The sequence below is a fragment of the Cebus imitator genome, unplaced genomic scaffold, assembly GCF_001604975.1.
Source record: "Cebus imitator isolate Cc_AM_T3 unplaced genomic scaffold, Cebus_imitator-1.0 Scaffold274, whole genome shotgun sequence".
Lineage (NCBI taxonomy): Eukaryota > Metazoa > Chordata > Mammalia > Primates > Cebidae > Cebus > Cebus imitator.
The window spans coordinates 2774052-2787835 of NW_016107589.1; the positions used below are offsets into that span (position 1 = coordinate 2774052).

Here is a 13784-nt window from a genome sequence, read left to right on the forward strand (position 1 = left end):
GAAAAGAAAGGAACTCCAAGGAGGCTACAGTGCTCTTGACCCATAGGGAGTGAAAGGAGATAGAAGATCTGAAATAGGACTTTCACATTTCCTGGAGCACCTCTGTCCTTAAATTATAAGAAACAATTGTTTATGTGCTTCTTTTGTAGAAAAAAGCAAAGATCCCTGTGTATTAGCTTGCTAGGGCTTTCCTAAAAAATACCACAGACTGTGTGGCTTAAACCTCCGAAATTTCTCCCCTCACAGTTCTAGAGGCCACAAATCCAAGATTATCCAAGAAGCCAATCCAAGCTGGGTCAGCTTCTTCTGAGCCTCTCTGCCTGGCTTGCAGATATCCATCTTCTTGCCGTGTCCTCATACAGCCTTGCCATCAGTCCAACAAGATCGGGCCCCACCCTCATGACTTCATTTGACCTCAGTCAGCCTTTAAAGGCTCCATCTGCAAATACAGTCACCTTCTATGTTAGTTTTCTATACCGAGTATTCTACACAGTAGAAAGCACATGTGCCAAGGCAGGGAGGGGTGGAGCAGTGTGGTATGCTCAGCACCTCAAGAGAGTAGATTGAGGGAGATGAAAAGGCAAGAGGTGAGAGGAAGAGGTGAGCCTGGCCGTGAAGCCTCAGCTGCTGCCCTCCAGGAAAATACAGCACATCGTGGATGGACAAACAACACATATATTTTTAAAGCATTTTGCATACTTAATCACCAGCATGGATAATGAGCTGTTGTCCACTAGTCCTTCCTGGCCTTCTGGGCCTCAGTTTCCCCATGTGTAGGAGAAAACCACATGGTGCCTAGAAAAGCTGTAGGTCTCTGCACCACGCCCCCTGGCAGCTTGCCATATCCTAACAGGCATGTAACGCTTTGGTTGAAATGCCAGTAACATGGGAAGCCTTGCAGTTGGCTGTGAGGGATAACCACTAGCTGAGGGCAGGAGCAGGCAAGCCCACAGCATATGATTTCAAGTAATCCCACCACGGAAAGGGGCCCCGACATGTAGAGAATATATTACAGCCCCACACCTCCCCTCTGGGCTCTGGACTTCTGGGGCAGGTGCAGGCACATGTTCCCACCTGTCTCACTGGACCATGGTAGGTACCACTGGAAAATGCCAGGCGTTCATATCACACGTAGTTCTGATGATGCAAATATTTGTAAACCAGTCCATGAGAACACTGATTTATTGGATCAGTAGATCTTGAGCCCTTGCTGTCCAAATTCACAACTCACCTGTGCCTGCCTCTCCCCATTTAACCCCCCCACACCCCCACCCCACCCCCACTGCCTCTGCAGGCAGCACAGGCTTCTCCAGCAGCAGACAGCTCTGCCCTGCGCCACTCTGCTCATCCCGCCTCCCCAGCAGCCACCACTGCACGGCACCCTGCCCGCCCGCGTCTTCACCCCTCCCCTTGCTACCTAATCCTTCCTGTCAGCATTTAAATAAGTCTCTTGATCCAAAAAAAAAAAAAAAAAAAAAACAAGTAACTATAAAAATTCCTCCCTCTATCTTACTTTCCAGCTCCCAACCTCTTTCTCCCTTGCTCCTTACTGCCAGCATCCTCAAGAGTTATTTACACTTCTCACTGCCTCTTCCACAAGTTAACTCTTACGAATTCTTTACCGCCCATCCCACCCACTCTTGACCTTGTTGAGAACTGCTCACTCCTCAGATCTGAGGCCAAACACCAGCCAGCCTTCCCTGACCCCCAGACTGGGTCAGTGGCCTCAGCACCTAGACCCTCCTCCAGCTCTGGGTACAACAACAGGTAAAAGACTAATTGACTAGCTGTTGAACATACATCACTGGCCAGACTGTGTGTTCCACCCAGGCATGGATCATCATGCCCAGGGCCTCCCTAACACATGCCAGGTGCATAATAGGTGCTCCATCAATGTTTGCTAGGTGGCTGAAGGTTGACTGCTAGGCCTATGCTAGGCTATGGAGGTGAAAACAACATTCATTGAGGGCTTACTAAGTGTCTGGCACTGTTCAATGTCATCTATGCATTAACTCCTTTAATTCTCACTGTCTGTTTAATAGGTATTATTATGCTCTTGTTACAGATGAGGAAACTGAGGCCCAGAGTGGTCAGTCACCTGCCATGGTTGCATAGCTAGTAAGGAGCAGAGCCAGGATTTAAACCCATGCAGACTGCAGAACCAGTGCACTTTGCACTATCCACACTTCCTTTCAGGTCAGGTGTCTACGTTACACCTCTCTTGTACAGCGAGACCAGGAGTGAGCCCTGCCCTCATAAAGCTTCCAATCTAAAAGATCCTTATAGGATGTCCCCAAGTAGACCAGGCCCAGTGTTGATCCTCAACAAAAGCCAAGTGGTCAAGCCTACTGGTTATAACCCTGTACTCTTGTGGTACATCCCAGCAGCCTCTCCTGGGCCCTTGCTGGGTTCACAGCTCCTCAGAGTGTAGCCTCTGCCTGTGGAAAGAGGAACCCACTGCTCAGGGAGCACACATGCACTACCGACCTCAAGGCTATGTGAGGGAAGCAGTTTTATCTCCATAAGCTCAAGAACCTCACCTAAAGTTACACAGCTAATAACGGCTTTTGAGTTCAGGTCCGTCTGATTACAAACCCCATGCCTCTTTCCTGGTCTCCAACTGTCCTCCTAGGACAGAGGTCCAAGGAACCTGTCTAGATAAAATATACCTGCTACGCTCAGGGGCCCACTCAGCATTCTGGCATAGATACAAGGTCAGAAGGAATAGAACCTGGATTTAAGTCTAACCCCACTACCCCCAAAGAGAACACAGCCATATTACCTCCTATAATCTACACTCAGGCTTTGCTCCCCTTGAATTACATATGCTAGATCTATAAACATCCTCCCTGGCAGCATTCTGAGCAATAAGAAATACACGGTCTAATAAATTCACTGTGTTGTTCAATGTGGTAGCCATTAACCGCATATGCCAATCAAGCACTTAAAATGTGGCTGGCCCAAACAGATGTGCTGTAAGGATAAAATTCACAATGGAGTTTGAATACTTAGTATGGAAACAATACAGTGAGCTAGCTTAATATTGTTTTATAATGCTTACATGTTGAAATGATATTTTTGATCTGCTGCATTAAATATATTACTGAAATTTATTTCATCTGTTCAATTTTACTTTTTAGAATGGGGCTAGTAGAAAATCAAAACTTGTCTACGTGGTTCATCTTTTTGGCTCACAATATATTTCTAGTGAGCAGCACTTCTTTAGAGATTAACAAATATAATAGTGCTGTGGTGGCTGGTGCATCAGCTAGCAGAGCTATAAAAATTAATGAATAACAAGATGAAGTGGCAGTGAAACGTTCTTTGGTTAGCTGCAAGTGGAGAATATTGGGGAGAATACCCAGTGAAGGATAGGGGCAGTCAGTATGAACTGATCGAGGCTTTTCAGCCGAGTCCGAAGGAGCTAGGCGGAAAGAGTGACCATCATGCATGGTTGCAGCGAGAGTAATTTCCCCTTCCCTGTGCCATCTGTAAAAAAACCGCACTGAGTTCTGCTTAGAAGTCTGCTCTCCGAATGTGCAGGCTGTGTCTCCGCTCCTCAGGGTGGAAGGGCTTCGTGGTTAAATCGTGGCCTTCGAGGGTGTGTTGTTGTCTCCCTTGTTCCACAGGAGGATGCAGATGTGGAATGGAAATTTGCCCGAGCAAAACTCTGGCTGTCTTACTTTGATGAAGGAAGAACTCTACCTGCTCCTTTTAATCTAGTGCCAAGTCCTAAATCATTTTATTATCTCATAATGAGAATCAAGATGTGCCTCATAAAACTCTGCAAATCTAAGGCCAAAAGCTGTGAAAATGACCTTGAAATGGGCATGCTGAATTCCAAATTCAAGGTAGGTGGCATGTGGTTTATGGGGTTGGAGAAGGCAACAGGAAGGGGCGGGGGAGTTGAGTGTGTTTGAGCCAGATGGCTGTCCCCACCCCATGCAAGGAGGGCCGGTACTCTGTAGAGTCTACCCAGACACATCTGAAAGCCCAAATGCCAGCAGAGGCTACTGTGATACCTCCCTTTCTCCTTGCAACCCCTTGGAGAGGTGCCCTACTGGAAACTTAGCAAGCTGCCTGGCTGAGCCATGACCCCAGTGAAGGGAACTTCTTAGTGGACTTGGACCAGCTTTTCTCAGAAAGCAACTGGAAAATGATCTCTGAGAAGAAGGCTCCCTTCCCACTGTCTGCCTCTCCTGGGGATTCTCAATGTTTACTAGCGTGTTAAAACATCTAGGGAACCCTGAAGGAAAGACATCCATCTAACCTTAACTCAGTGCTTTCCACCCAAGTTGACTAAACAACATTCTGTAACCCTTATTAACATCCTGCAGAGCCAAAGGTCCTAGGAACAATGTTTTAGGAAGCCAAGCAGCAGCAGGTAGATCAGCTTTCAGAAGCTGCCTTACTGAGACAGCCCCGTATGTGGATACTGTTCAAGGCCTAGGAGATATGTAGGGATGTATGTATGTTTTGTGTGTGTGTGTTCTTTCTCCCCCAGAAGACTCGCTACCAGGCTGGCATGAGAAATTCTGAAAATCTGACAGCAAATAACACTTTCAGCAAGCCCACCAGATACCAGGTAACCACCCCTTTCCCAAACATCCAAGCATGGGCAGAAGTGGACTCCACTAAGACACAGACTTAGTCCCATGGCTGTGTCATCCCTTGAGGATACAGCTTCATTTCTTCCTTTGTTGCACAAATATTTATTGAGTGCTTACTATATGTCAGTCACTGTGCTGCTTCCTGGGGATACAGATACAGATGTGGTTTCTACCTCAGTGGTACCTCCAGTCTAGTGACAATGGACAATGAACAGGTAAACACACAGATAAATGTATGTCCTCAAACTGATAACAGTGGCAAGAAGAAAACAGGAGGATTCGAAAACGGAGACAAATAGGGAGCTCCTGCTCAGATATGGTTTTCAGAGAGGACATCTTCAAGGACAGAACAGTCAGCCAAGACTACTCGGATACAGGAGGCAGCCATGTGTGGCCTTCCAGGCAGAGGAAGAGAAAGTGGCAGGTCCAGGCCCTGTGGAAGCAGAGAGTGGAGGAAGGTGAGGTCAGAGGGCCAGACCACTGTCAGGATGTGGATTTCTCCAAGAAGACTAGGGGAGAGGGTATCTTTGCAGAGGAGGGGAGATGATGAAATTGTCTTTGTGCTTTAAGAAAACCACCTAACTGCTATAATGAGAGGAGGCCGGTGGGGAATAAGAGTAAAAGCAGGGAGACCTGTGAGGAGGATGTGACGTCGTTCAAGTACAAGGCATGGCTGCTTGGATTGAGGTGTGAGTAGGGTGATGGAGAAAAACAGACAGATTCAATGCACTTTCTGGATGTATAGCTGCTGGGCACTTACAGGGAGGGCTAGCTGCACCCAGCATGGCCCCAGGTGTCCGTCTTAAACAGTCAAGTAGATATAGGTGTCTTCAGACTTGGACTGCAAGCCTGCCAAATCTATTGTCATAAAAATTAGAAAAAGGTCTTTTGTGCTTGCAATCCTTGCATTGCTTTTGGAAATGAATGCCAGATCTCTGTACCCGTTTGAATCAGCCCACATGCCAGTGATAAACGATAGCTACAGATGATCAATTAAAAAAGTTCAAGCCACTCCTTTCCTGTCTTCTACTTCTTGATGATCAGCAGCTTCACCCAGGCTGATCATTTCTTACCAGATGTAAATTTTAAGCTGTTCTGAGCATTCCTCTGGGGTGGAGGTGATGTGCCCCTGGTGCCACCTTCCCACAGGGAGCAATTACAGACTTAGATCTTTTAGATGCAGGTCTCTAATTGAATCTCTCCAACCATATTTCGGAAGCCAGCTCTGCAGTTAGGAGGATCTAATTGCACAATTAAGAAATGGCTCATCCCTCAAAGAGCTTATAGTTCTGTCAGATGACAGGCAAAAAATTGGCAATGGGCAAATCTTGTGTTTAATCGTGCACAAAATTGGGACTCACTAGTTTGATCTGCTTTGAGCTACTTTACAGACCAAATCCTTTGGTCAATGGAAGGATTTCTATTTCTCAGCTCTTCAAAAAGTGTAGATTATTTGTGTCACAGAAAAGATAGATACCCAATGGGTTAGGGCCAAATCTCTCCTAGGTTTTAAGCCGAATCAGATCTTGAGATAAAGGAAGATCAGTTCTTGTGAATGTCCCATCCCAGAATGAATCCTTTCTGAAGGACACCATTTCCAAAAGCAAGCTCACAGCAGTCCCATCTCTATCTTCCATCCTCAATGGTTGAGTTCCTGCTGCCTTGAATCTCCCCAGGAGCTTCCTGCTGTGATTACAAAGACTGGTCGTCTACAGCTTCAGGCGACTGATGACCTTGGAAAGCTTTGCTCATCTTGTAATTTGTGACTCCACAGAGAAAGCCTGAGGCTACTTATTCAAATAGCTGTCACAGAAAAGAAGAAAGAAAAACTGAGCCAGTAGGCATCAGAGGAAAGGGGCTGAGGGGAAGCAGTCTTTGCACATGGGCTCCTGGCTCTACCCTGCTAGGCTGTGTGGTATCGTCCTGAGTCATGATCTGCTCACAATAGAAGAAACCCTGGGAAGTCACTAAAAGACAGCTGGATGGAGGCTGGACACTAGCTCAGGTGTCATCTCCCATATTCCTTGGAGATGGGCACTGTCTTCAACCCCATTTCGCAGATGAGGAAACTGAGGCTCAGTGGCCAAGGCCACACAAGTGACTGAACTGAGATCTCTGACTCAGAAGACCCCCCAGTCTCACCACATCATACTGCCTGGACACCTGCCTGTTATGTATCTTCATAGTGTTCCACCAGCACCTTCCTCAGAGCCTGTCTTGCCTGTGTTTGACAGTCACCAGAAAGAGACCTATCTGAGCCTTCCAAGCCCACAGTGAGGGCTTGGAAGGAGGCAAGGAGCAGAAGGCGGCACTGGGGTACTTTTGCTATCACCAGCAGCAAGGACAATTTGAGTGGGGTTCAGACGGTGGCTCCTCTCTTTTCTTGGGCCTACCAGTGACCTTTCAAGTAGCATTGCTTTCCACCCACAGCAGCTTCCCAAGTGCAGAGAACATGAGCAGCCCAATTCACCCCCTCCTTCTTAGAAACCAGGCCCTAGGCAGAGCTGCTCTCACTGAGCACATGTTCTGTCAGCCTCTCACGTGTTGTGGTTCTGAGAAATCACTTAGTGTTCCCAAGAAGATAAAAGCAGCATCGTTCACACACATTTAGTTATCAAACGTGCAGCCTTTTTTTCTCTTCGTTAGATTTCTCGACTGTTAGAGTTTCAGGTGTTTACTCAGCTGTTTGTCAATCCTTCTGCTTTTGTGAGGTCTTTGTTGCAAGGGAAGACAGCTCCTTCAGACTTCAGAGGCTTTCTGTGTTTTTCTTTCCTTAGGCTCCAGGTCGTCTGAATTATTTTTTACAAAACGATTTTTTGTAATGTGTTTTCCAGTTTGGGCTCTGCACCAGTTTGGGCTCTGCAGACCTGAGACCAAACAATGAAACAAAACTATGATACCGGTGAGATGACCAAAGTATGCCCCCTCTCCAAGCTCCCTGTGATCTGTTCCAAGATCCAGCTTGTCCGTTTGCTGGGGTAGGAAGGATACACATCCATATACTCTCTCTCAGAGGCACATTTCTTCATGGTCAAAGCAAACAAGCCATATCCCGAATAAACCATAGAATCCAGGCACATCCATCACTCAAATACACTCCAATCTTTATGCTGCAATCTGCTCCGCAAAACCCAGTGGGGAGTTGTCTTTTTCATCTTCTAAATGGGCTTTACTGAAGACATCAAAGAGGATGGACAACTTGCCGGTGCCTATTTCTTCTATTCTTGTGTCTGATAAACCTGTTTAACGTATGACTTGTCCTGTGATCCATTTGGTACACTCTCTTCCAAATGTTCCTCAATTTCTGTTTTCCTAGGTGAGCATATTGCTTCCCTCTGGATCCTACCTCATTGGCCATCGCCAGTGTACAGTATGTGTTCTCTTCTTTGTCTATGTCCTCAGCTGCCCTGGCTGTACAGGGAGAGTTGTGTCTCCCATAGAAAGATGTCATATGTTCCCCTTTACCACCAGCAGCCAGAGGCCATCTGGCCCCTCATAGTCTGGACTGTGGGAACTGTGTGCCTTCCTCTCCGGATGTAGGGTTCTGTGTGACAACTACTCTTATCCATTGTGTATCTCGTCTTCATCCACTTGAGTATTCTTTGCCTGAGTGGGTGCACTAAATACACTCATTTCCAGTACTTGCTAATGCATGCGGGCAGGGCAGGGAGAGTTGCCACTACCAGGGACATAGTAACTTGGAGAAAGCTTATTATTTCCATGAAGAGAAAGAACTCTATGGAAGATAGCAAAGAGGTATCTCAAACTCATCACAACATACACACATTTCCCCCGTATAGTGAAAGAAGGAAGGCTTTCTATGTCCATCTTTTCTATTAGGTTGGAGCAAATGTAATTGCAATTTTACCATTTTAATGAAATAGAATAGAAATAGATATTCTTTGTACTATCCATGCCAAATAGAACTTTCTCCAACCACTTCAGACTTTCTGGTGGCAAAACTGGCTTTTGCAGATACCAAGTTGTCTAGCATGCAAATACAGAAGGGAAGTCAGGTCCCTATGAGGACATGAAGTTTTTTTGGTTTTTGAAACAGAGTCTCGCTCTGTCACCCAGACTGCAGTGCAGTGGCACGATCTCAACTCACTGCAACTTCTGCCTCCCAGGTTCAAGCAATTATCCTGCCTCAGCCTCCCAAGTAGCTGGGACTACAGGCGTGCATCACCACACTCAGCTAATTTTTGTATTTTTAGTAGAGATGGGGTTTCGCCATGTTACCCAGGCTGGTCTCCAACTTCTGGCCTCAAGTGATCCACCTGTCTCAGCCTTCAAATCCCAAAGTGCTGGGATTACCGGCATGAGCCACTGTGTCCAGCAGGACATGAAGTCTTTAAGAACTGGCAGGTGGTCACACTGCTCTCCCTGAAGGTCCCTGTCACTCTTGTAAGTGCCCTGGAGGTGAGGAGGAAGGCCAAAGTGTCCCTGCACATCTGCAGTGCTCATCTGATTCTGCTTCCACAGGAAGCTTTATAATCCTAATGCATGCTGAGGGCTCCAAAGTAAACCTTTGCTTTTCTACCCTCTGAGCCCTAGGTCTACAGAAACTTTGGCTCAGGTTGTCCCCTTGCATAAAAAGACTCAGTACTCAGACACGGTCCAAACGCTCTTTGACTAATGGGAGCCAGTTTCCCACATCTCATTCCCTAAACCATCTTGAGCCTTTACTTTGATGCTCAGATGAAGCCCCAGCTTTGGTTTCCATGCTGGTTAAATCTCAGATCTGCCACTTTCCAGCTGTGTGACGTTGGAGAAGTCACATCAGTCTCTGAGCCTCAGCATCCTCATCTGTAAATGGAGATGACAACTCTCATCTCACTGAGTTTCTTGGAGGAGTCAGTGAGATCACTTTTGTGAGAGGCTGGCATGATCCTGGTCTATGGAAGCACTCAGTGCATTTGCTTCTTTGCTTCTTCTTCATCCTTTCGCCCTTCCTCCCGAGGGGTTCCTCTGCACCAAACAAGGCTGTGAGGAGGATATCACCTATCCCAGCCAACTGGAGTCTGAGGGGCACATTTTCTATTACTAGTAAATATATGCTACGGAACGTTCTTAAACACACAGAGTGCACACCACACCGGAAGGGCTGTAATTCCGGCTACACCTACGAAAGGATTTTCCTCAACGCCACTTGACTGCCCATCTCTGGCTTATCATTTTACATGAGAAACAGTAAAGTTCTTTAATCGATGGATCCAGAAACTGAAAAGCCCTTAATTCCTGAGGTTTGCCTTGGAAAGTTAACCAATTTAACTAGGTCTTTTTAACTTGTGTCAGCTTGAAAGCTTGCAGTGGAAGAACACTTCTGAATTTCTTATTCAGTAAGAATGACAGATACCTAGGTGTCTTGTTTTGTTACATTTTCTTTTTCCTGAGAACTAGTTTAGGACAAAGTTTTTGTCTTGTTTTGTTTTTCCAACTCAAAGTGAAAACAGCATTACTGAGTCTCATGGAAAGGGATATCTATATATATTACATAGATATAGAGATACAGATACAGATGTTTTTTGTGAGATAGTTTCTTGTTGTGTCATCCAGGCTGGAGAGCAGTGGCATAATTTCAGCTCACTGTCACCTCCACCTCCCAGGTTCAAGTAATTCTCCTGCCTCAGCCTCCCAAGTAGCTGAGTTTACAGGCACACGCCACCACACCTGGCTGATTTTTGTATTTTAGTAGAGATGGGGTTTCGCCATGTTGTCCAGGCTGGTCTTGAACTCCTGACCTCATGTAATCTGCCCACCTCAGCCTCCCAAAGTGCTGGCATTACAGGCATAAGCCACCGCACCTGGCTCAAAAGGGACATATTTTTATAACGTAGATAACTTGCTTTATTGACTAGACTATGTCCATGAGAAATTCAGCACTGAGAGTTTAACCACTAGTGGGATAAGACCCAGGCTTACTCTGACAAGGAGCAGCAGGGAGGTAACTTGCCAATTAACTGTTCAGCCTGAAATCAGATCACGACTCAAAGCACAGAGCTAGTTGGCTCATGAGCCCAAGGGCTGAGAAGGGGCAGCGCTAGCCTGAATGAGCTAAGCCTGGTGTTATCCTAAAGAGCCTTTTTGGGTTCAAGTGAAGCTGGAAATCACAGGCCAGGAAGCATCTCTGTAGCAAGCTGTTCACGGTTAAAGAGATGGAAAGAACCATAAATTGGTGGTAACGAGTAAATCCTCCAGCTCTTTGCACCCAGTTCATTTACTTATTTGCAAGATGCTTTTCCTCAGCCTATATAGCAAAGCCAGGAACAGAATCAGGTCCCTACAGGTCTCTTCAAACTAGAAAATGCTGCCTCTATCCTCTTGGTCCTCAGGAGTGAGCAGCGAGAAGGCCACAGGAAGGGGGGACCAAGGAGCTGGGAAATCCCTTCCTCTCTTCCACACTGCTCATCTCTTGGAAGATTCACAAGTCTCGGCTACCCGAGTATTTTTAAATCCTGTCATTTCACAGGAACCCTGGACCAACTAGCTGGCAAAATCCAAAGTTCACCTCCTGCAGTCTTTCCTACACTTGGCTCTATTCTTGGTGTCTCTTAAGTGTTTATTCATGCCTCACCTGCTTAACAAATTCAGTATCTGCATAATAAACAGGACTTGAGGGCCAAATCCTTCTCCAGTGTGACTCCAGCAGCGCAGTGTCAGGCCTGTGGGAAGTGGCATCTCTGTAAAACCCCAGAGGCTCAGCTGTTTCTGCTTCTGCTCCTGGTAGGAATTTTCCAAGGTATGGTGGACTTGTCCTCCAAGCCTGGTCCTGACTTCTGTACCCACCGGATCTGCCCTCATGAAGGACACACTACTCACTCTGACCTCCGAGGGAGGCAGTTCCACTCAGGCAGGCCTGCTGAGTCTTCCCCAGCCCTCCGTCCTTGAAACAGAACTGAGGTCCAGGAAAGATGACATGACCGAGCAGGGCACAGCCAGGCCAAGGCCCCTGGAGCAGAGCCGTGGATCCAGGATCCCCGCCACGCCCTGCCCCGCTGCCCCCACCCCCTCTCTGCTTGGCTCAGCTTTTGAGAAGTATCCTGTTAGGACATCCTGGGGTCAGGTGGGCATTGCATCCTGGCTACACAGAGACTGGCCAGGTCCCCACACTGTGCACGGCACCCCACCAGAGTGGGGCGCCAGGCGTAGCAGGGTCGCCGCGGCTGCTGAAGCACTTCAAAGGAGGGAGGGGTCCTGCTACACGGCACAGGCTGCCACTATGCTAGGCCAGGCCTGTCTGATCCCTTCCCTGCTTGGCATTTCAGAAAATCATGAAACGGCTCATAAAAAGATATGTCCTGAAAGCCCAGGTGGACAGAGAAAATGACGAAGTCAATGAAGGTGAGTGACTGGATTTCCACCCTTGTGGTGACCTAAAAAAACACGGGTTCTGCAGGTCAGAAGTTGGACGTGGGTCTCACAGGGCTGAGGCCACAGTGTTGTCTGGGCACTGGGCTCCTTTCCAGAGGCTCCAGGGAGGCTCAGTCTCCTTGCTCATTCAGTTGTTGGCAGAGTGCATTTGCACGGGGCTGCAGGCCTGTCCCGTTTCCTTGCTGGCCACAGCTGGGCTGCCCTGAGCTCCAGCACTTGATCTGTGCATACAGCCCCTCGCCTCAGAGCTGGCAGCAGGCATCAGATACCCTCACGCTGCCACCTGCCCTGCCTCATCTTCCATCGTCCCATCTCTGACGCACTCCTCTCCTTCCTCCTCCACTTTTAAGGACTCATGTGATTGAATTGGTGCCACCGGGATTATCCAGAATAATCTCCCTCTGTTAAGGGAGCCAACCTCGTGCCTCAAGTGCAGGATGGTTCAGAATTCCAATGCTGTACTTCATTCCGTGGTGCATATACAGTGAGCAGGCGCCCACTGCCTTCAGGGTCTGCCGCCGCTTGCTTCTCACTGCCCCTGTCCTGCCTCAGTTCAAGGTTCTCAGCATCTAACTGCCAGCAGTAGGTTTCTCAAAGTGTTCCCCTCCTCAGAACTAGCTGTTAAAACTACAGATCCCAGACCCCACCCAGACCTAATGAATCAGCATCTCGGAAGTGGGGCCTGGGGATCTGCTTTTGGAAAACTGCACCAAGGGTCTCTGATGCACACTGAGGTTTACCAACTATATTATTTTCACTGTTTGGATTGTAAGCAGTTACTCTTAAATGAAAAGCAAATTACTTTATACCAGGTTACTAATGAGACGCCTGTGATAAATATTTGCTACTTAGAAATAGCCTCATCCGTGAATGAAGTTTCTGTTCTCCTTGTTTGGGCCAAGGGCAGTACAGGAAAAGCCTGGTCATTGGGTGATCCTCCGCTTCATCCTGGGGTACCCGGCATGCAGCTCGAACCTCAGTGACTGAACTGTCCCTGGGATGACATGGTTTAGAGGCTGACAGCAGCCTACCTACCTACTTGTAGGTCTCAAACACACAATGGCTATGTATCATGCCAGCCAGCCCCTGTCCTACACACTCAAGCAGTGTGTAACTGATTTATGTGAACATCATTCATCATAGAAGTTGGGGGTACCCAGGTGTCATGCTACTTAAATTACACCATGAAACAGGGGCTCAGTGAAGCACCTGATAAAAATGGGGGGAACTATTTACTTTTAGAGAGAAATATTGCAACGTAAATCACAGGTACATTGTTCCTAGACTCTGGCCGGAGATGACTAAGCTCTCTAAACAAATGTAATCATTTATTCGGATTCATACTAAAGTGATTGCTGTCCAGCTATAATGTCAAACTGGAAACTAAGGAAGAGGCTATTTGGTGCAAGGAAGTAACTGTTAGACTTAGTCAAAAACCTGGAACTCAGCTGGGCGTAGTGGCTCACGCCTATAATCCCAGCATTTTGGGAGGCTGAGGCGGGCGGATCACCTGAGGTCAGGAGTGTGAAACCAGCCTGGCCAACATAGAGAAACCCCATCTTTTCTAAAAATGAGCCAGGCGCAGTGGTGGGCACCTATCATCCCAGCTACTTGGGAGGTTAAGGCAGGAGAATGGTTTGAACCTGGGAGGCAGAGGCTGCAGTGAGCCAAGATCGCACCATTGTCCTCCAGCCTGGGTGACAGAGAGAGACTCTGTCTCAAAAAAAAAAAAAAAAAAATAGGGGGTGTAGCCATTTGTCAAAATAGATCAGACTGTACCTTTAAGATCTCTGCCTTTTATGT

The 13784-nt window shown here is 47.3% G+C and overlaps 1 protein-coding gene across 4 annotated transcripts in view; it reads left to right on the top strand.

The window, feature by feature from the left end:
- TRPC7 (transient receptor potential cation channel subfamily C member 7) overlaps positions 1-13784 on the top strand; it is a 155899-nt gene that overhangs the window by 139962 nt on the left and 2153 nt on the right. For 3 of the 4 annotated variants that reach the window (XM_037728658.1, XM_037728660.1, XM_037728661.1), the window contains 3 exons: positions 3630-3851; positions 4505-4585; positions 11876-11951. In XM_037728658.1, the coding sequence (XP_037584586.1) occupies positions 3630-3851; positions 4505-4585; positions 11876-11951 (379 nt within the window). The remainder of the gene's footprint in view (positions 1-3629; positions 3852-4504; positions 4586-11875; positions 11952-13784) is intronic. The other variant, XM_037728659.1, reaches the window with a different exon arrangement.